Below are 21,539 nucleotides of genomic sequence, written 5' to 3' on the forward strand. Positions count from 1 at the left end.
CCAGCAGTAGTACTGAAGACTTGTGCTCCAGAACTAGCTGCACCCCTAGCCAAGCTCTTCAAATATAGCTACAACCCTGGCATCTACCCAACAATATAGAAAATTGCCCAGGTATGTCCTGTCCTCAAAAAGCAGGACAAATCCAACCTGTCCAATTACTGCCCCATCAGTCTACTCTCGATCATCAGCAAAATGATGGAAGGTGTTGTCAACTGTGCTATCAATGGCACTTATACAGCAATAACCTGCTCACTGATGCTTAGTTTGGGTTCTGCCAGGGTAGAGCAGGGCTACCCAACCCTAACCCGACAGGACCTGACAACATGTGTCAAGTTTGGGTCGGGTCGCTCTTCTGGGTCCAGCATTCGGGCTCAGCTTGGGTCGGGCCAGGTCGCACACAGTGACAGCCAGGATGTCAAGGCGGGAAACACTCCGCACTAGTCTGCAGTGAGCTATTCCATCGAAGGTGGAGCATAACCTCTCTAATATAATCAACTTTATTCTGGTGGTCATGTCCAGTGTTCAGTACCATTTGTGACTCCTCAGATACTGAAGCAGTCCATGTCCACATGCAGCAAGACCGGGACAACATTCAGGCTTGGACTGTTAAGTGGAAAGTAACATTTGCGCCATACAATTGCCAAGCAATGACCATCTCAAACAAGAGAAATCTAACCACTGACAGTAAATGGCATTACCATCGCTCAGTCAACATCCTGGAGGGTTACCATTGACCAGAAGTTTAAATGGACCAGATTTAATACTGTGGCTGTAGGAGCCGGTCAGAGGCTGGCAATTCTGTGATGAGTAACTCACCTCCTGTCTCCCCAAAGCCTGTCTAGCATCTACAAGGCACAAGTCAGGAGTGTAATGGAATACTCTCCACGTGCCTGGATGAGTGCAGCGACAGTAACACGCAAGAAGCTTGACATCATCCAGGACAAAGCAGCCCACTTTATTGTCACCCCATCCACCGCCTTTAACATTCACTGCCTACGCCACTGACACACCGTGGCGGCAGTGTGTAGCATATACAACAGGGTTGTCCAACCTTTTCGGGCGGAGGGCAGCATTATGATTTTTGCTTGGCCCAGGGGGCCGGTGAGCAAATTTCAAAAGATAAACGCACTAAAAATTTATCTTACTAATAAAAACAACAACAAATGTGCATTTTTGTGAAGAGTGCTTTAAATGAGAAGACTAATTTGTTGACTTACTTTCTCGTCACTATGCTGAAAACTAATTTAGTGAACATACCTGGCATTGTTTTTGCTTGCGTAAGTAGTCAATCTCTGCCCACACACTTGATCTAGTGATGCAGAGTATTCTGGATAGATGTCCATTTTTCAGGAGTGTGTGTGTGTCTGTATGTGTGTGTGTGTGTGTGTGTGTGTGTGTGTGTGTGTGTCTCATTCTGTCTTCTGCACAACCCCCTCCCCCACCTCCCCTCTAGGACTAGGAGACACAGATTTAAAGTTTGTGCAAAAGATGCAGGGGGAATATGAGGAAGCACTTTTTTACACAGGGGGTGTTAATGACCTGAAAACCGCTGCCCACAAGGGAGGTGGAAGCGGAGATGATCAATGACTTTAAGAGGAAGTTGGATGGACACCTGAGAGGAATAGACTTGCAGGGCTATTGGAATCAAGCCAGGGAGTAGGACTGACTGCATAGCTCCATGGAGAGCCGGCATGTGCTCGATGGACACAATGGCCTCTTTCTGTACCGTAAGTAAATGACTCTCGACTCTTTGTCCCCACTCACTATCTCTGTCTCTCTTCCCTCACCCCCCCTCTCTGTCTATCTGTCTATCTCTCGGTTTCCCTCTCATTCCTCTCTCTGTCTCCTTCTCTGCCCTCTCTGTCTCCTTCTCCTCCCTCTCTCTGTATCTCTCCCCCCCTCCACCCCCATGTTTCCAGTTCCCCACTCCCCACTCAGTATTCCCCACTCAGTGTTGCCCCCATTCCACTGAGTGTTCCCTGCTCAATGTTCCCTTCTCCCCCATCTCTCTGTCCCCCTCTCTCTTTCTATTCTACCTCTCTCCCCCTTTCTCTCTCTCTCTCCCTGCCCCCCTCTGTCTCTCTTCCCCATCTCTGTCACTCTACCCCTCTTTCCCTTTGTCCCCCCCTCTCTGTTCGTGCCCATTTCTCTCTCTCTCTCGCTGTTCCCCCCTCTCTCTGTCTCTCCCCACCACCCTCTCCCCCCTCTCTCTGTCTCTTACACAGTTGCAGAGTGGAACGCTTAGCAGATGGTTGTCCAGCTGTTTTAAAAACATCGCTGTCATTTTCACAGCTGACAGCTGCTGACATCGGGAACAGCGGATTCTCAGCAGACTGGAGATTTTCCGGCAGCCTTTTTCCTCTTCACTGTAGCTGGGTAAAAATCCTGGAACTCCCTTCCTACCAGCACTGTGCTGTACCTATACCACATGGACTGCAGCATTTCAAGAAGGCGGATCACCACCACCTTCTCATGGATAATTTGGGACAGACAATAAATGCTGGCCTAGCCAGTGATGCTCACATCCCACAAAAGAATGTTTCAAAATCCCTTAATACTTTTGGATAACTACCTTGTTTCTCTAATTTCTCAAATAAATAATTTGAGAAAGTGATCCTCACCTACAGATATTAACAAGCAAACACCCACCATGGTAAATGGAGGTCTCACCATCCTGACAGAGCAGTGCCTGTCCCTGTTAAACTCAGAGACTCACATGTCTGGTGTACAGTTTACATTTAACAAAGCGTGAATGCTGATTGGATCTTGCGCTGTTCACCTGACTGGAAACATTTCGCAAAGAGTCCAAACTAAATGTTATTTATCAATGTGAATTGGTGGCAATATACGGGAAATAGGAGGAAGAGTCGGGTAAGCTTTGGTATCTTTCGGTAATTCTTCTCAGAACTTCAAACAAAACGATCTGGATTTTCACAGTCAGCAGCAAAGGAGCAGAGCCCACCATTCATCAAGCTTACAGCTGCCCATAAACTTTTTGCAGGCTTTTGAGCAGCAACTTCTGGTTCCTACAGATCATTTTTGGCGTTGCCTCTTCTCTGAGGGATCTGTGGTGTTGTGAGTAAGGCCAAGCAACAGTGTTTGTCTTCAACCAATCAAAGACACGCATAGTCTGAACCAGGAAGTATGCATTAGAATATGTAATTGATTGTAAAATCATGTACATGAAAGGGAAATAAAACACTTGTTCAGCCCAAGCTGGAGTATTGTGTCCAATTCTTGTCACCATACTTTAGAAAGAACCTTCGGAGAAGATACAGAAGAGATATACTAGAATAGTTCCAGGGATTAGGAATTACAGTTATGTGGATAGACTGGAGAGGCTGGGGTCGTTCTCCATTGAGCAGAGGAGATTTGATAGTGGTGTTTAAAATCATAAAGTGAGTAAAGAGAAACCATTTCTTATAACTGAAGGCTGGAGAACCATAGAGCACAGATTTAAGGGATTGGCAAAAGAACCAGAGGAGACATGAGGAAAAATTATTTTACACAATGAGTGGCTAGGATTGGGAATGCAATGCTCGTTGGGGTGGTAGATACAGTTTGTATAGAGGCTTTCGAAAGAGATTTGGATAAATACTTGTAGGAGAAATGTATTACAGGGATATGTGAAAATAGATTAGTCCTGGATATTCTTATCCTGCCATATTAATTTACAGGAATGAAACAACATCACTGTCTCCCCACTGTATTGCCTGCTAAAATGTATTCTTGCATGCAACATGAAAATGCTGGAACTGCACAGCAGATCATTCAAGAGAAAACCGGGTAATAATTCATGTGGCAATGTTGCAAAGTGGCGATATATTTAACAAATTGTCTTAGTTCTCAAGAGTTAAACAGATGGAAATGGAATTAGAAATTGTGAAACATTTTGGGTTGCATCATTTGCAACACCAGTGGATTGGACCAATTTTCTCATTCCTCCCCAGTTGGAGACAAGACACCCCGACATTTTGTCTGGAATGTCTAATTTGATCCTGTCTGCTGCAGAGCAATTAAAGGTACCTGCAACAGGCAATTTCAACCTTTTCAAGGGCAATTAGGGATGGGTAATAAATGCTGACCTTGCCAGTGACATCCACATCCAATGAAGTATTAAATAAAAGCTGATTAAGTCATTATCAGGCAGGTAACAGAGATCACATTGCGTAAACTACTGCTTTCAGATAACAGAAAGCATTTACTCTCGGGCCAGGAGAATACTCAATGCCCACACTGCTGTGTTCAGTGAATGCAAATACAGCACTGACACTGCTGATTTCAGAGAACACTCGCAGAGCACTTAGAGTCATAGAGAGAGTCATAGAGTTATACAGCACAGAAACAGGCCCTTTGGCCCATCATGTCTGTGCTGTCAATCAAGCACCTATCTATTCTAATCCCATTTTCCAGCATTTGGCCCGTAGCCTTGTATGCTATGGCGTTTCAAGTGCTCATCTAAATACTTCTTAAATGTTGTGAGGGTTCTTGTCTCTACCACCCCTTCAGGAAGTGCGTTCCAGAATCCAACCACCCTCTGGGTGAAAAGATTTTCCTCAAATCCCGTCTAAACCTCCTGCCCCTTACCTTAAATCTATGCCCCCTAGTTATTGACCCCTCCACTAAGGGAAAAAGTTTCTTCCTATCTATCCTATCAATGCCCTCATAATTTTATATACCTCAATCAGGTCCCCCCTCAGCCTTCTCTGCTGTAAGGAAAACAACCCTAACCTGTCCAGTCTCTCTTCGTAGCTGAAATGCTGCAGCCCAGGCAACATCCTGGTGAATCTCCTCTGCACCCTCTCCAGTGCAATCACATCCTTCCTATAGTGTAGTGCCCAGAACTTTACACAGTACACCAGCTGTGGCCTAACTAGCGTTTTATACAGCTCCATCATAACCTCCCTGCTCTTATATTCTGTGCCTCGGCTAATAAAGGCAACTATCCCATATGCCTTCCTAACCACCTTATCTACCTGTGCTTCTGCCTTCAGTGATCTATGGATAAGTACACCAAGGTCCCTCTGACCCTCTGTACTTCCTAGGGTCCTACCATCCATTGTATATTCCCTTGCCTTGTTAGTCCTCCCAAAATGCATCACCTCACACTTCTCAGGATTAAATTCCATTTGCCACTGCTCTGCCCAACTTACCAGCCCATCTATATCGTCCTGTAATCTAAGGCTTTCCTCCTCACTATTTACAACACCATCAATTTTCTTGTCATCCGCGAACTTACTTATTATACCTCCTATATTCCTGTCTAAATCATTAATGTACACTACAAACAGCAAGGGTCCCAGCACCGATCCCTGCGGTACACCACTGGTCACAGGCTTCCACTTGCAAAAAGAACCCTCTACCATCACCCTCTGCCTCCTGCCACTAAGCCAATTTTGGATCCAATTTGCCAAATTGCCCTGGATCCCATGGGCTCTTACCTTCTTAACCAATCTCCCACGTGAGACCTTATCAAAAGCCTTACTGAAATCCATGTAGACTACATCAACTGCTTTACGCTCATCTACACATCTCATCACCTCCACGAAAAATTCAATCAAGTTTGTTGGACACGATCTCCCCCTGACAAAGCCATGCTGACTATCTCTGATTAATCCCTGCCTCTCCAAGTGGAGATTAATCCTGTCCCTCAAAATTTTTTCCAATAGTATCCCTACCACTGATGTTAGACTCACTGGCCTGTAATTACCTGGTTTATCCCTGCTACCCTTCTTGAATAATGGCACCACATTCGCGGTCCTCCTGTCCTCCGGCACCTCTCCTTTGGCTAGAGAGGATCTGAAAATTTGTGTCAGAGCCCCTGCTATCTTCTCCCTTGCCTCACATAACAGCCTGGGATACATCTCATCTGGGCTTGAGGATTTATCCACTTTTAAGCCTGCTACAACAGCTAATACTTCCTCCCTTTCAATACTAATTTGTTCAAGTATATCACAATACCCCTCCCTGATTTCTACACTTACATCGTCCTTCTCCATAGTGAACACAGATAGAAAGTAATCATTTAAAACCTCACCTATGTGCTCCGGCTCCACACACAGATTGTCACTTTGGTCCCTAATGGGCCCTACTCTTTCCCTGGTTATCCTCTTGCGCTTAATATACTTATGGAATACCTTGGGATTTTCCTTTATCTTGCCCACCAGTGTTTTTTTATGTCCCCTCTTCACTCTCCTAATTACTTTTTTAAGTACCCTTCCACACTTTCTATACTCCTGTAGGGCCTCCGCTGTTTTCAGTGCTCTGAATCTGCCATAACCCTCCTTGTTTTTCCTTCTCCAAACTTCTATATGCCTTGACATCCAGGGTTCCTGGACTTGTTGGTCCTACCTTCACCTTTACGGGAACATGTTGGCCCTGTACTCTCACTGTTTCCTTTTTGAATGACTCCCACTGGTCTGATGTAGACTTTCCTACAAGTAGCTGCTCCCAGTCCACTTTGGCCAGATCCTGTTTTATCATATTGAAATTGACCTTCCCCCAATTCAGTACTTTTATTTCCGGTCCCTCTTTGTCCTTTTCCATAACTACCTTAAATCTTACAGAAACAAAAACAAGAAATGCTGGATTCACTCAGCAGGTCTGGCAGCATCTGTGGAAAGAGAAGCAGAGTTAACGTTTCGGGTCAGTGACCCTTCTTCGGAACCCGAAGTTCCGAAGAAGGGTCACTGACCCGAAACGTTATCTCTGCTTCTCTTTCCACAGATGCTGCCAGACCTGCTGAGTGAATCCAGCATTTCTTGTTTTTGTTTCAGATTTCCAGCATCCGCAGTATTTTGCTTTTAAATCTTACAGAGTTATGTTTACTATCCCCGAAATGCTCCCCCACTGATACTTCTCCCACTTGTCCAGCTTCATTCCCTAGGATTAGGTCCAGTACCGCCACTTCTCTTGAAGGATTTTCTACGTACTGACTCAAAAAGCTGTCCTGTATGCACTATAAGAATTCCACCCCCTTTAAGTCTTTTGCACTAAGACTATCCCAGTTGATATTGGGGAAGTTGAAATCCCCTACTATTATTACCCTATTATTTTTACACCTCTCTGAGATTTGCCTACATATCTGCTCCTCTATCTCTCCCTGACTGTTTGGAGGCCTGTAGTCAAGTGATTGCCTCCTTTTTGCTTTTAAGTTCTATCCATATGGCCTAATTTGAGGAACCTTCTAAGATATCATCCCTCCTTACTGCAGTAATTGATTCCTTGATCAACAATACAATGCCACCTCCTGTTTTACACCCTACCCTTACTGCAGACTTCAGATAGGAAGGGGTGAGGCCATGGAGCGATTTCAATTTTGGGGTGAGAATTTTAAAATCACAATGTTTGTGGACCATGAGACAATGTTGGACTGATGTGCAGTGAGTTAGGATACGTGAGGCAGAATTTTGGATGATCACAGAGGATGGAAGATGGGAGGCCGGTCAAGAGTCCACATGAATAGTGGAGTCTGCCAAATAAAACAGAAATGTACTGTCATACATGTTGGTAGGCAATACCAGCACCTTTAATATATTTCTTCATTCTCGAGGTGCAAGCAAGGCCAGCCAGCATTAATTGCCCATCCCTAGTTATTCTTAAGAAGGTGGTAGTGAGCTGCCTCCTTGCATTGTTGTAATCCATAAGGTGGAGGTGCTCCGAGAGAAGGTGCAGTTAGAGAGAGGGAATTCCAGGATTTTGACTTGGAGATGATGAAGGAATGATAATATATTTCTAGGGCAGGATGGTGTGTGGTTTGGATTGAACTTACAGCCAGTGACATTCCTATATGCCTGTTGCCCTTATCCATTGAGGTGGTAGAGATTGTGGGTTTTGGGAATTGCTGTCAAAGAAGCTTTGGTGAGTTGTGGTCGTGTATCTTGCATGACAGCTATCATACACTGGTGATAGTGGAAGTGAATGATTAAGGTGGTGGATAGGATGCTGATCAGTTGGGCTGATTTTGTCTGGGATGATGTTGAGCTTCTTAACTGTTGTTAGAGCTGCACACATCCAGGTGTTGGAAAGTATTCCATCACACGCCTGCCATGTAGATGGTGGAAAGGCTTTAGGGAGTCAGGAAGTGAGTCACTCACCACTGAATACCCAGCCTCTGACCTGCTCTTGTCACCACAGTATTTATGTAGCTGGTGCAATTAAAATGGTGGCCCCCCAGGATGTTGATTGGGGGGATTTGATGATGAATATCAAAAGGAAGTGTTTACACTCTCTTTTGTTGGAAGTGGTTATTGCTTGGCACTTGTGTGATGTGAATGTTACTTGCCACCTATCAGCTCAATCCTGTATATTGTCCAGGTCTTGCTGCATGCAGACATGGATTGCTTCATTATCTCAGGAGTTGCAAATGGCACTAAACACTGCTTGAGCATCAGGGAACATCCACACTTCTGACCTTATGATGGAAGGAAGGTCATTGATGAATCAGCTGAAGGTGGTTGGGTCTAGCACACTACTTTGAGAAACTCTGCAGTGATGTCCTGAGGCTGAGAGGATTAACCTCAAACAACCACAATCATCTTCCTGATCATGTATTTATGCAATTCCCTTTTGAAAGTTACTCTTGAATCTGCTTCCATCACCTTCCCGATCATAAAAGAGGGAATAATGTTTTAATGTTTTAATTCCTAAGCAAAGATCTGCACACTTTAACCTGAGTGCTCTGCACATTTCCAACAATTTCTCTGAATATATAACAGCTCGGATTCTGTGGAATGAGTTTCCAGTCAGGTGAACAGCACTCGGTTCAATCAGCATTGACACTTCACTAAATGACTCACTGTTGTGTTCTGTAAACCAGGAAGAGCAGGTCGGTCACTGGGTGTAACAGGGACTGGGACTGTTCTCTCAGGATGGTGAGACTGTCACTTACTGCGGTAGCTGTTTGCTTATTGATATCTGTGGGTAAGGATCACTGTCTCGTCTCATTTCTTTTAGTGATTAGAGAAACAAGACAGCAAAGGGATTGTCAGAGAAAATCAGATTGAGATACAAGAAACGGCGTTATTATCACTTTAAAAAAGTCGATACTGTGTCGAGTTTGACTGTTTCTCTTTACTTCCTTAATGTGATTTTCTTTCCTCAGCTGAATCCCAGGATTTGACCATCCTGTTAGAAAACAGTCCGATTAATGTGGCCGTCGGCAGCGATCCATTATTTTCAGTGCAGACGTCAGATCCGATAAAGAACGGGAGCTGGGAATTCGGAGTGAAAAGTATTGGTTGGTGGAACGGTACAACTGTTTATATAAGTAGTGAATACGAATCGCGGGCTGAGATATTCCCCACTAACGGGTCACTCCTGCTGAAATCAGTGACAGATTCAGACAGTGGAGAATACACTGTGACCGTGGTTCTAATTACCGGCAGTCAAGCAACAGCAAGCATCACTCTGCGTGTTGTTGGTAAGTGAGAGTTTTTATGAGGAGAGGGTTATTGATCAAGTTTTCACTGGGAACTGAAACACCGCCTCCGTTCCACTCCCATCGACTTCTTCCGTCTTAGGCAGTCCCTCGGGAACGAGGATGACTTTCTTCCACTCCAGGGTTGTGGGTCCTGAGGTGACTGAATAGTCCTAGTCTGGATCCACACACACTGCCGCAGGTGGAGCAGGTGTTGTTTGGTGAGGTGATTGAATGTAATGCTCAAATTTCTGAACGTTCCTTCCGCTGTTTGCTCATGGTCCCTGCTTAGGAATGTCCACGTTGTTCAAACTGGGTGGCACCATCCCGGATGCTTCTTCTCCATTTTGGGCGGTCTCAGGCAAGAGATTCCCACCAATCAGTGGAGATGTCACATTTTTTCGGTGAGGCTTTAAAGACATCCTTGTAGTGTTTCCTCTGCCCTCCTGGTAACCTCTTGCTGTGACAGAGCTCAGAGTAAAGGCCTGCTCAGTTTGCAAATGAGACCCGACCTGAGCCCGACAGAACCCTATCTGACCCTGACCCGGCCCGAGTCCTTCCATTTTTTCCCGCATCCGACCTGACCCAACCCAACCATCAATTAACTTACCTTCCATTTTTCACTTTGTTCCTTACCTGCACAAGTTTAAAATAACTGTAACAAAACCACCTTTAAAGTCCAAAAAGTAAATTAACATTAAAGTCATTTACCTGAGGTGGTGATAGAGCGTGTCCAATCCGGCCCGACTCGACCCGAACCCGAATGCCGGACCCAGAAGTGCGACCCGACCCAATCCGAACCTGACACATGTCGTTGAGTCCCGTCATGTTCGGGTTGGGTAGCAGGCCTTTAGCTCAGAGTAGAAAACTTGTTTTGGGAGTCTTGTGTCAGGCATGCAGACAATGTGGCCCACCCAGCGTAACTGACTAGCCATGACCAGTGTCTCAATACTGGGGATGCTGGCCTGAGAGAGGATGCTGATATTTGGAGCGCCTGTCCTGCCACTGAATTTGCAGGATTTTGCAGAGACACAACTGGTGCTATCTCTCCAGGGCTTTGAGATGTCTGCTGTACAGTGTCCATGTCTCCGACATATACAGGAGAGCAGGTAACACTGCGGCATTGTAGACCATGAGATTGGTGCCAAGTTTGAGGTCTTTGTCGTCAAACACTCTTTTCCTCAGATGAGCGAAGGCTGCACTGGCACACTGGAGGTGATGCTGTGTTTCATCGTTGATGTCTGCCCTTGCTGAGAGGAGGCTCCCAAGGTATGAGAAGTGATCCATATTGTCCAGTGGTTCGCCGTGGATCTTGATAGTCTGGGGACAGTGGTGCACTGTGGGAGCAGGCTGTTAGAGGACCTTTGTCTTCCGGATGTTTAGCTGAAGGCCCATTCTTTCATACGCCTTCATAAATGCATGACCGAGGGTATGAAGCTTGGCCTCTGAGTGTGCGCATATGCAAGTGTCGTCAGCATACTGCAGCTTGATGACAGAGGTTGTAGAAGCCTTGGTTCTGGACTGGAGGTGACATAGGTTAAATAGTTTCCCACTCATCCTGTAGAGTAGATCTACTCCCACAGGGAGCTTCAAGGAGATGAGGTGGAGTATTCTGGTGAGGAAGATGGAAAAGAACATTGGTGCAATGACACAGCCTTGCTTGACCCTGGTTTGCAGTCGGATTGGCTCAGTGGCAGATCCATTGGCAAGGATTAAAGCTTGCATGTCGTTGTGCAGCAGGCGGAGGATGGTGACGAATTTCTCCAGGCAGCCAAATTGGAGGAGGATGTTCCATAATCCCTCCCGGTTGATAGAGTTGAAGGCCTTTGTGAGGTCAAAGAGGAATTCTGCTCCAGCCTTGATCACAACTGTCCCGCGTTCCCAAGGAAGACAAGCTGGTCCTCCTCGGAGACTTCAATACCAGAGTTGAGAGGGACACAAACCTTGGAAAGATGTGATTGGCAAGGAAGGTGTTGGAAGGACCAACATCAACGGAGTCCTTCTGATGAAATGCCTTCTACATGGCCTGATCATAACAAACACCTGAGACAAATACAAGACCTGATGGCAGCACCCTCACTCCTGGCATCTGCATTTGCTTGACTATATCATCTGTTTGAGGGACTGCAAGGATGTTTGTATTACCCATGGCATTATAGGAGCTGATTACTGCTGGACTAACCATAGCCTAATCTGAGCTACTATCTCCATAAACCCAGTCTGAAAATGGCAGAGGCAGCAGAAGCACTGCCGCAGGAAAATCAATGTTGATGGTATCAAGGACTCTGTGAAGACAGACCTACTGAGGCAGCATCTTACAAGCAACTTGGCAATGCCCAACAAACAGGAACCACAGAATGTCCGCAATGCCTGGTCTGCACACAAAGCTACCATAATCAGCACTTGCAAAGATACTCTTGGCTTCACGACCAGGAAACATCAAGACTGGCTTGATGAGAACAACCAGGAGATCCAGGATCTCCTAAATCGCAAGCACAAGGCATATCTGAACTGAAAGCATTGCCAAAATTCGAGGGGAAAAAACGCAGGTATGCAGACAGTTGAAGGCCGAGGTTCAACAAAATACCCGTGTCCTAAAGAAGAGCTGGTGGGCTGAAAGAGTGCAGGCAGTACAGCAACTCGCTGATAACCACAAGGTGTGGACTCTTCAGCGCAGTCAATACCATTTAAGGTCCAAGGACCCAAGTACCTAGCCCACTGAAAGCAAAGAATGGGGAGGCACTGACAGAGAGACAGTCAGTGCTTGTTAGAAGGAGCACTTCGAAGGTCTCCTCAATCATGACTCAGTCCTTGATGCGAGTGCCCTCGACCACATTCCACAATATACCAAAGAAGGGTCACTGACCCGAAACGTTAACTCTGCTTCTCTTTCCACTGATGCTGCCAGACCTGCTGAGTGGTTCCAGCATTTCTTGTTTTTATTCCACAATATACGACCCACCATGACCTCAGCACATCCCCAGCCTGACATGAGATCGATGTCAGATCCGATGTCTGCGGTCTCACTCACTTTTCCTCCCTGTTACCAGTCGTTGCTGTTGAAGTTTGCTGATTCTCTGCAGAAGGCCAGCAGATCGGATCGGGGAGAGGGCGGTGCATTGACGTGGGGGGAAGAGGAGAATAACATCAACTTGTATTTATATAGATAGTGCTTTGAAATCATAATGTGTGACAAAGCATTTCACAGGAGGGATTATCAAAATTCAACACCGAGTTACATAAGGAGCTGTTAGGACAGAAGAGGGAAAGATGGTCAAAGTGCAGGGTTTTAAGGAGCATCTGAAATGGGGAGAGAGAGGGATGGAGAGGTTTAGCGAGGGAATTCCAGAGCTTAGGGCCCAGACAGTTGAAGGCACAGCCGCCAATTAAAGCCTGGCTACCTGACCCGAACCCGACTAGACCCAACTACATGTGTCGGGTTCGGGTCGGATCGGGCTGGACAGTGCTGCTTCCAGGAAGTCACGGGATCAGGCTTACCCATGATTCCCCACAACTCCATATGCAGGAAGAGCCTGCTGCTGGAACGGATGAAGGATATTTGTTTCGGTTTAGGTCGGGTCGGGCACAAAAGAAATTAAAGGACTCGGGCTCGGGTCGGGTTCGGGTTCGGGTTGACTGTGGTCGGGTTGGGCCCAGGTCAGGTTTTAATTTTACACCCAAGCCAGCTTTACCACCAATGGTGAAGTGATTAAAATCAGGGACGCTCAAGAGGTCAGAATTGGGGGAACACAGAGATCTGAGGATTGTAGGACTGGAGGAGGTTACAGAGACTGGGAGGGGTCTGACCATGGAGGGGTTTGAACACCAGGATGAGAATTTTAAAATTGAGACATTATCCTGAAGCCAGTGTAGGTTGGCGAGGCAAAAGGTGATGGATGAATGAGACGTGGTATGAGTATATGGGCAGCAGAATTTTGGGTGACCTCAGGTTGACAGAAGGAGAAGCCATTGCAGATGATTCTGTGGTTACAATTAGATAGAGAAAATGGAACCAGGTGAATACAGTCCTATCTAGCTGGAGGACAGTGACAAAGTCTGCAGACAGGTCGAGAAGAACGAGGAAGGAAGGCTGGTTTACCTTTGTCACAGCTACAGAGCATATCATTTCTGACTTTGATAAGAGCAGTTTTGTGAATGTGGCAGGGGCAGAAACCTGATTGAAGGGATTCAACCATGGAGTTCCGAGAAAGACAGATATGGATTTGGGAGGAGACAACATGTTCAAGGACTTTGGAGAGGAAAGGGAGTTTAGAGATTGGATGGTAGCTTGCAAGATGGAGGCATGAAGAGTTATTTTTTGGAGGAGAGGGTTGATAGTGGCAGATTTGAAGGAGCAGGAGATATTACAGTCAGAGAGCGAACCTTTACCAATATCAAGACAGAGGATCAGAGCAGGGGAGAGGAGAAGGATCGGAGCGAAGAAGAGGATGGGGGTTCAGAGTGGGGGAGAGGATGGGGGTTCGGAGTGGGGGAGAGGATGGGGGTTCGGAGTGGGGGAGAGGATGGGGGTTCGGAGTGGGGGAGAGGATGGGGGATCGGGGCGGAGGAGAGGATGGGGGTTCGGAGTGGGGGAGAGGATGGGGGATCGGGGCGGAGGAGAGGATGGGGGTTCGGAGTGGGGAGAGGTTGGGGGTTCAGAGTGGGGAGAGGATGGGGGATCGGGGCGGAAGACAGGATGGGGGTTCGAAGCGGGGGAGAAGATGGGGGATTGGAGCAGGGGAGAGGATGGGGGATGGGGGATCGGGGCAGGGGAGAGGATGGGGGATCAGAGCGGAGGAGAGGATGGGGGTTCTGAGCGGGGGAAGAGAACAGGGGATCAGATCGGGGGAGAGGATGGGGGTTCAGAGCAGGGGAAGATGGTGGGGGGTTGGAGACGGGGAGGAGACGGGGGATCGGAGCTGGGGAGGGGACGGGGGAGCAGTGTGGGGCTGAGGATAGGGGATCCTAGTAGGTGAGGGGCCATGGGATTATAGTGGGGGAGGGGACAGGAGATCGGAGCACTGGAGGGGCAGAGGATTGGAGCAGGGGAGAGGATGGGATCAGAGCAGAGAGGGGACAGGGGATTGGAGCAGGGGAGATGGTAGGGGATTGGTGCGGGGCTGAGAACGGGTTTGGAGCAGAGGAAGGGACAGGGGATCGTAGCACTGGAAAGGGGACAGGAGATCGGAGCACTGGAGAGGACAGGGGATAGGAGCGGGGGAGGGTACAGGGGATCGGAGCAGGGCTGAGGATAGGGGATCAGAGATAGGGAGCGGACAGGGGATTGGTGGGTGGCGGTGAGGATGGGTCAGAACGGGTAGAGGAAAGGGGATCAGAGTAGGGGAGAGAAAGAGGACGGGGGATCGGAGTGGGGAGAGGGAGGACAGGAGATCGGTGTGGGGAGAGGGTGGACAGGGGATCGGAGTGGGGAGAGGGAGGACAGGAGATCCATGTGGGGAGAGGGAGGTCAGGGGATCGGTGTGGGGAGAGGGTGGACAGGGGATCGGAGTGGGGAGAGGGAGGACAGGAGATCCATGTGGGGAGAGGGAGGTCAGGGGATCGGTGTGGGGAGAGGGTGGACAGGGGATCAGTGCAGGGAAGAGTACAGGGATCGGAGCAGGGGAGAGGATGGATGTTCGGAGCGGGGGAGAGGATGGGGGATCGGGGCAGGGAAGAGAACGGGATCGGAGCAGGGGTGAGGATGGAGGTTCGGAGCGGGTAGAGGATGCGGGATTGGAGCAGGGAAGAGAACAGGGATCGGGGCGGGGGAGAGGACAGGGGATTGGAGTGGGCAGAGGGAGGACAGGAGATCAGTGTGGGGAGAGGGAGGACAGGGAATCGGAGTGCGGAGAGGGAGGGCAGGAGATTGGAGTGGGGAGAGGGAGGACAGAGGATCGGAGTGGGGAGAGGGAGGTCAGGGAATCGGAGTGCGGAGAGGGAGGTCTGGGGATCAGAGTGGGGAGAGGGAGGGCAGGAGATTGGAGTGGGGAGAGGGAGGACAGAGGATCGGAGTGCGGAGAGGGTGGACAGGAGATCGGAGTGGGGAGAGGGAGGTCAGGGGATCGGAGTGGGGAGAGGGAGGACAGGGGATCGGAGTGGGGAGAGGGGATCGGAGTGGGAAGAGGGAGGTCAGGGGATTGGAGTGGGGAGAGGGAGGTCAGGGGATCGGAGTGGGGAGAGGGCGGACAGGGGATCGGAGTGGGGAGAGGGAGGTCAGGGGATTGGAGTTGGGAGAGGGAGGTCAGGGGAGTGGAGTGGGGAGAGGGAGGTCAGGGGATCGGAGTGGGGAGAGGGCGGACAGGGGATCGGAGTGGGGAGAGGAAGGACAGGGGATTGGAGTGGGGAGAGGGAGGATAGGGGAACGGAGTGGGGAGAGGGAGGTCAGGGGATTGGAGTGGGGAGAGGGCGGACAGGGGATTGGAGTGGGAAGAGGGAGGACAGGGGATTGGAGTGGGGAGAGGGAGGTCAGAGAATCGGAGTGGGAAGAGGGCGGACAGGGGATTGGAGTGGGGAGAGGGAGGACAGGGGATTGGAGTGGGGAGAGGGCGATGAGAGGAACGGAGTGGGGAGAGGGAGGACCGGGGATCGGAGTGGGGAGAGGGAGGTCAGGGGATCGTAGTGGGGAGAGGGCGAAGAGAGGATCGGCGTGGGGAGAGGCCGAAGAGAGGATCGGAGTGGGGAGAGGGAGGTCAGGGGATCGGAGTTGGGAGAGGGAGGACAGGGGATCGGAGTGGGGAGAGGGAGGTCAGGGGATCGGAGTGGGGAGAGGGAGGTCAGGGGATCGGAGTGGGGTGAGGGTGGACAGGGGATCAGAGTGGGGAGAGGGCGAACAGGGGATCGGCGTGGGGAGAGGGAGGACAGGGGATCGGAGTGGGGAGAGGGAGGTCAGGGGATTGGAGTGGGGAGAGGGTGGACAGGAGATCGGAGTGGGGAGAGGGAGGATTGGATCGGAGTGGGGAGAGAGAGGACGGGGGATCGGAGTGGGGAGAGGGAGGACAGGGGATTGAGGTGGGGAGAGGGAGGTCAGGGGATCGGTGTGGGGAGAGGGCGGACAGTGGATCAGTGCAGGGAAGAGTACAGGGATCGGAGCAGGGGAGAGGATGGATGTTCGGAGCGGGGGAGAGGATGGGGGATCGGGGCAGGGAAGAGAACGGGATCGGAGCAGGGGTGAGGATGGAGGTTCGGAGCGGGTAGAGGATGCGGGATCGGAGCAGGGAAGAGAACAGGGATCGGGGCGGGGGAGAGGACAGGGGATTGGAGTGGGCAGAGGGAGGACAGGAGATCAGTGTGGGGAGAGGGAGGACAGGGAATCGGAGTGTGGAGAGGGAGGGCAGGAGATTGGAGTGGGGAGAGGGAGGACAGAGGATCGGAGTGGGGCGAGGGAGGTCAGGGAATCGGAGTGCGGAGAGGGAGGTCTGGGGATCGGAGTGGGGAGAGGGAGGGCAGGAGATTGGAGTGGGGAGAGGGAGGACAGAGGATCGGAGTGCAGAGAGGGTGGACAGGAGATCGGAGTGGGGAGAGGGAGTTCAGGGGATCGGAGTGGGGAGAGGGAGGACAGGGGATCGGAGTGGGGAGAGGGGATCGGAGTGGGAAGAGGGAGGTCAGGGGATTGGAGTGGGGAGAGGGAGGTCAGGGGATCGGAGTGGGGAGAGGGCGGACAGGGGATCGGAGTGGGGAGAGGGAGGTCAGGGGATTGGAGTGGGGAGAGGGAGGTCAGGGGATTGGAGTTGGGAGAGGGAGGTCAGGGGAGTGGAGTGGTGAGAGGGAGGTCAGGGGATTGGAGTGGGGAGAGGGAGGTCAGGGGATCGGAGTGGGGAGAGGGCGGACAGGGGATCGGAGTGGGGAGCGGAAGGACAGGGGATTGGAGTGGGGAGAGGGAGGATAGGGGAACGGAGTGGGGAGAGGGCGGTCAGGGGATTGGAGTGGGGAGAGGGCGGACAGGGGATTGGAGTGGGAAGAGGGAGGACAGGGGATTGGAGTGGGGAGAGGGAGGTCAGAGAATCGGAGTGGGAAGAGGGCGGACAGGGGATTGGAGTGGGGAGAGGGAGGACAGGGGATTGGAGTGGGGAGAGGGCGATGAGAGGAACGGAGTGGGGAGAGGGAGGACCGGGGATCGGAGTGGGGAGAGGGAGGTCAGGGGATCGTAGTGGGGAGAGGGCGAAGAGAGGATCGGCGTGGGGAGAGGCCGAAGAGAGGATCGGAGTGGGGAGAGGGAGGTCAGGGGATCGGATTTGGGAGAGGGAGGACAGGGGATCGGAGTGGGGAGAGGGAGGTCAGGTGATCGGAGTGGGGAGAGGGAGGTCAGGGGATCGGAGTGGGGTGAGGGTGGACAGGGGATCAGAGTGGGGAGAGGGCGAACAGGGGATCGGCGTGGGGAGAGGGAGGACAGGGGATCGGAGTGGGGAGAGGGAGGTCAGGGGATTGGAGTGGGGAGAGGGTGGACAGGAGATCGGAGTGGGGAGAGGGAGGATTGGATCGGAGTGGGGAGAGAGAGGACGGGGGATCGGAGTGGGGGGAGGGAGGACAGGGGATTGAGGTGGGGAGAGGGAGGTCAGGGGATCGGAGTGGGGAGAGAGAGGACAGAGGATCGGAGTGGGGAGAGGAAGGTCAGGGTATCGGAGTGGGGAGAGGGCGAACAGGAGATCGGAGTGGGGAGAGGGAGGGCAGGGGATCGGAGTGGGGAGAGAGAGGACAGGAGATCCGTGTGGGGAGAGAGAGGACAGGGGATCGGAGTGGGGAGAGGGAGGACAGGGGATCGGAGTGGGGAGAGGGAGGTCAGGCTATCGGAGTGGGGAGAGGGCGAACAGGAGATCGGAGTGGGGAGATGGAGGTCAGGGGATTGGAGTGGGGCAGGAGAGAACAGGGGATTGGAGTGCGGAGAGGGAGGACAGGGGATTGGAGTGGGGAGAGGGAGGTCAGAGGATCGGAGTGGGGAGAGGGAGGACAGGGGATTGGAGTGGGGCGAGGGAGGGTAGTCATACAGATTGTTTTTAAATAACACATTTAAGCCTTGAAATATTAGTTTACAAATACAATGGGCTGAATTTTGCCACAGAGGCAGAGATGGGTTCGGAGGACTTTCAGGCAATTTTGTGCAAGTGGATGGTGTGCCAGTTGCCTGACTTTTTCCACCTCTGTGCAATTTTTCTGGAGGCAGCTTTTCAGGGATCACGGCTGTCTGCCTGGAAGCAGTGGGCAGTCAATTAAGGTGATTAAGCGGGGAATTGACACGAGGCATAATTTTCTCAGCAGCACATGGGCCCCATTCTGTATCAGCACCTCATCCAAGCAGGTGAGGCAGCTGCACAGCAGGAAGCCATTGTCCAAAGTGACAGCCATTCAATCCTTTGTATAAAAGGGGGAATCATCAAAGAGGATCTCGTGCATTGTCCCACATTTTCCATTGTGGAAGCAGTGCTCTCGGACTGCGATTGGTGAAAGTGAGGGGGGAATTTGGAGTTGGGGTCAGTCTGGATCACTGTAAGGTGCCAGGGAAATTCTGTAGCCGAGGTGGTTCCAATTGAGGCTGTCTCTGGACATGGGGGCCATCACAGAATCACAGAATTGTTACAGTGCAGAAGGTGGCTATTCATAGAACATAGAACAGTACAGCACAGTACAGGTCCTTCGGCCCACGATGTTGTGCCGAACATTTAACCTACTCTAAGATCAAACTAACTACCTACCCTTCATTCTACTATCATCCATGTACCTATCCAAGAGTCGCTTAAATGTCCCTAATGTATCTGCTTCTACTACCACCGCTGGCAGCGCATTCCACGCACCCACCACTCTCTGTGTAAAGACATCTCCCCGAAACCTTCCTCCAATCACCTTAAAATTATGCCCCCTGGTGATAGCCCTTTCCACCCTGGGAAAAAGTCTCTCGTTATCCACTCTATCTATGCCTCTCATCATCTTGTACCCCTCTATCAAGTCACCTCTCATCCTTCTTCGCTCCAATGAGAAAAGCCCTAGCTCCCTCAATCTTTCTTCGCAAGACATGCCTTCCAGTCCAGGCAGCATCCTGGTAAATCTCCTCTGCACCCTCTCTAAAGCTTCCACATCCTTCCTATAATGAGGCGACCAGAACTGAACACAATATTCCAGGTTGAACCAGGGCCTTATAGAGCTGTAGCATAACCTCGCAGCTCTTAAACTCAGTCCCCCTGTTAATGAAGGCCAACACACCATATGCCTTCTTAACAACCCTATCAACTTGGGTGGCAACTTTGAGCGATCTATGGACATGGACCCCAAGATCCCTCTGTTCCTCCACACTACCAAGAATCCTGTCTTTAAGCCTGTATTCTGCATTCAAATTCGACCTTCCAAAATGAACCACTTCACATTTTTCCAGGTTGAATTCCATCTGCCACTTCTCAGCCCAGCTCTGCATCCTGTCAGTGTCCCGTTGCAACCTACAACAGCCTTCCACACTATCCACAACTCCAGCAACCTTCGTGTCATCGGCAAACTTGCTAACCCAGCCTTCCACTTCCTCATCCAAGTCATTTATAAAAATCACAAAGAGCAGAGGTCCCAGAACAGATCCTTGTGAAACACCACTGGTCACTGAGCTCCATGCTGAATACTTTCCATCTACTACCACCCTCTGTCTTCTATGGGCCAGCCAATTTTGTATCCAGGCAGCCAACTTTCCCTGTATCCCATGGCTCCTCACTTTCTGAATGACCCTACCATGGGGAACCTTATCAAACGCCTTGCTAAAATCCATATACACCACATCCACTGCTCTTCCTTCATCAATGTGTTTTGTCACATCTTCAAAGAATTCAATAAGGCTTTGTGAGGCATGACCTGCCCCTCACAAAGCCATGCTGACTGCCTCTAATCAAACCATGCTTTTCCAAATAATCATAAATCCTGTCTCTCAGAATCCTCTCCAATAATTTGCCCACTACCGATGTAAGACTGACTGGTCTATAATTCCCAGGGATATCCCTATTCCCTTTCTTGAACAAGGGAACAACATTTGCCACCCTCCAATCATCCGGTACTACTCCAGAGGACAGTGAGGACGCAAAGATCATTGCCAAAGGCGCAGCAATCTCGTCCCTCGCTTCCCGTAATATCCTTGGGTGTATCCCATCTGGCCCCGGGGACTTATCTGTCCTCATATCATTCAAAATTTCCAGCACATCCTCCCTCTTAACCTCAACCTGTTCGAGCATATCAGCCTGTTCCACGCTGTCCTCACAAACGACCAGGTCCCTCTCACTAGTGAATACTGAAGCAAAGTATTCATTTAGGACCTCCCCTACCTCCTCCGACTCCAGGCACAAGTTCCCTCCACTATCCCTGATCGGCCCTACTCTCACTCTGGCCATCCTCTTGTTCCTCACATAAGTGTAGAACGCCTTGGGATTTTCCTTAATCCTACCCGCCAAGACTTTTTCATGTCCCCTTCTGGCTCTCCTAAGTCCATTCTTCAGTTCCTTCCTGGCTACCTTGTAACCGTCTAGAGCCCTGTCTGATCCTTGCTTCCTCAACCTTAAGTAAGCTTCCTTCTTCCTCTTGACTAGCTGTTCCACATCTCTTGTCATCCAAGGTTCCTTCACCCTACCATCCCTTCCTTGCCTCATCGGGACAAACCTATCCAGCAGTCGCAGCAAGTGCTCCCTGAACAACCTCCACATTTCTGTCGTGCATTTCCCTGAGAACATCTGTTCCCAGTTGATGATCCCCAGTTCCTGCCTAATCGCATTGTAATTCCCCCTCCCCCAATTAAATATTTTCCCATCCCGTCTGCTCCTGTCCCTCTCCATGACTATAGTAAAGGTGAGGGAGTTGTGATCACTATCACCGAAATGCTCTCCCACCGAGAGATCTGCCACCTGGCCTGGTTCGTTGCCAAGCACCAAGTCCAACATAGCCTCCCCTCTAGTCGGCCTATCTACGTATTGAGTCAGGAAACCTTCCTGGACACACCTGACAAAAACTGCTCCATCCAAACTATTTGCACTAAGGAGGTTCCAATCAATATTAGGGAAGTTGAAGTTACCCATGACAACAACCCTGTTACTTCTGCACCTTTCCAAAATCTGCCTCCCAATCTGTTCCTCCGTGTCTCTGTTGCTATTGGGGGGTCTATAGAAAA

The 21,539-nt window shown here is 50.2% G+C and overlaps 2 protein-coding genes across 3 annotated transcripts in view; one reads left to right on the forward strand and one right to left on the reverse strand.

Annotated features, from left to right (window-relative positions):
* LOC137352710 (carcinoembryonic antigen-related cell adhesion molecule 5-like) overlaps positions 1-21,539 on the reverse strand; it is a 721,824-nt gene that overhangs the window by 181,689 nt on the left and 518,596 nt on the right. The window lies entirely within an intron of this gene.
* LOC137352906 (uncharacterized) overlaps positions 8,841-21,539 on the forward strand; it is a 227,969-nt gene continuing 215,270 nt past the window's right edge. Inside the window, exons 1-2 of the mRNA XM_068018751.1 lie at positions 8,841-8,922; positions 9,104-9,421. Of these exons, the coding sequence (XP_067874852.1) occupies positions 8,871-8,922; positions 9,104-9,421 (370 nt within the window). The 5' untranslated portion in view covers positions 8,841-8,870. The remainder of the gene's footprint in view (positions 8,923-9,103; positions 9,422-21,539) is intronic.

The sequence above is a fragment of the Heterodontus francisci genome, chromosome 39 (assembly GCF_036365525.1).
Source record: "Heterodontus francisci isolate sHetFra1 chromosome 39, sHetFra1.hap1, whole genome shotgun sequence".
Classification (NCBI taxonomy): Eukaryota; Metazoa; Chordata; class Chondrichthyes; order Heterodontiformes; family Heterodontidae; genus Heterodontus; species Heterodontus francisci.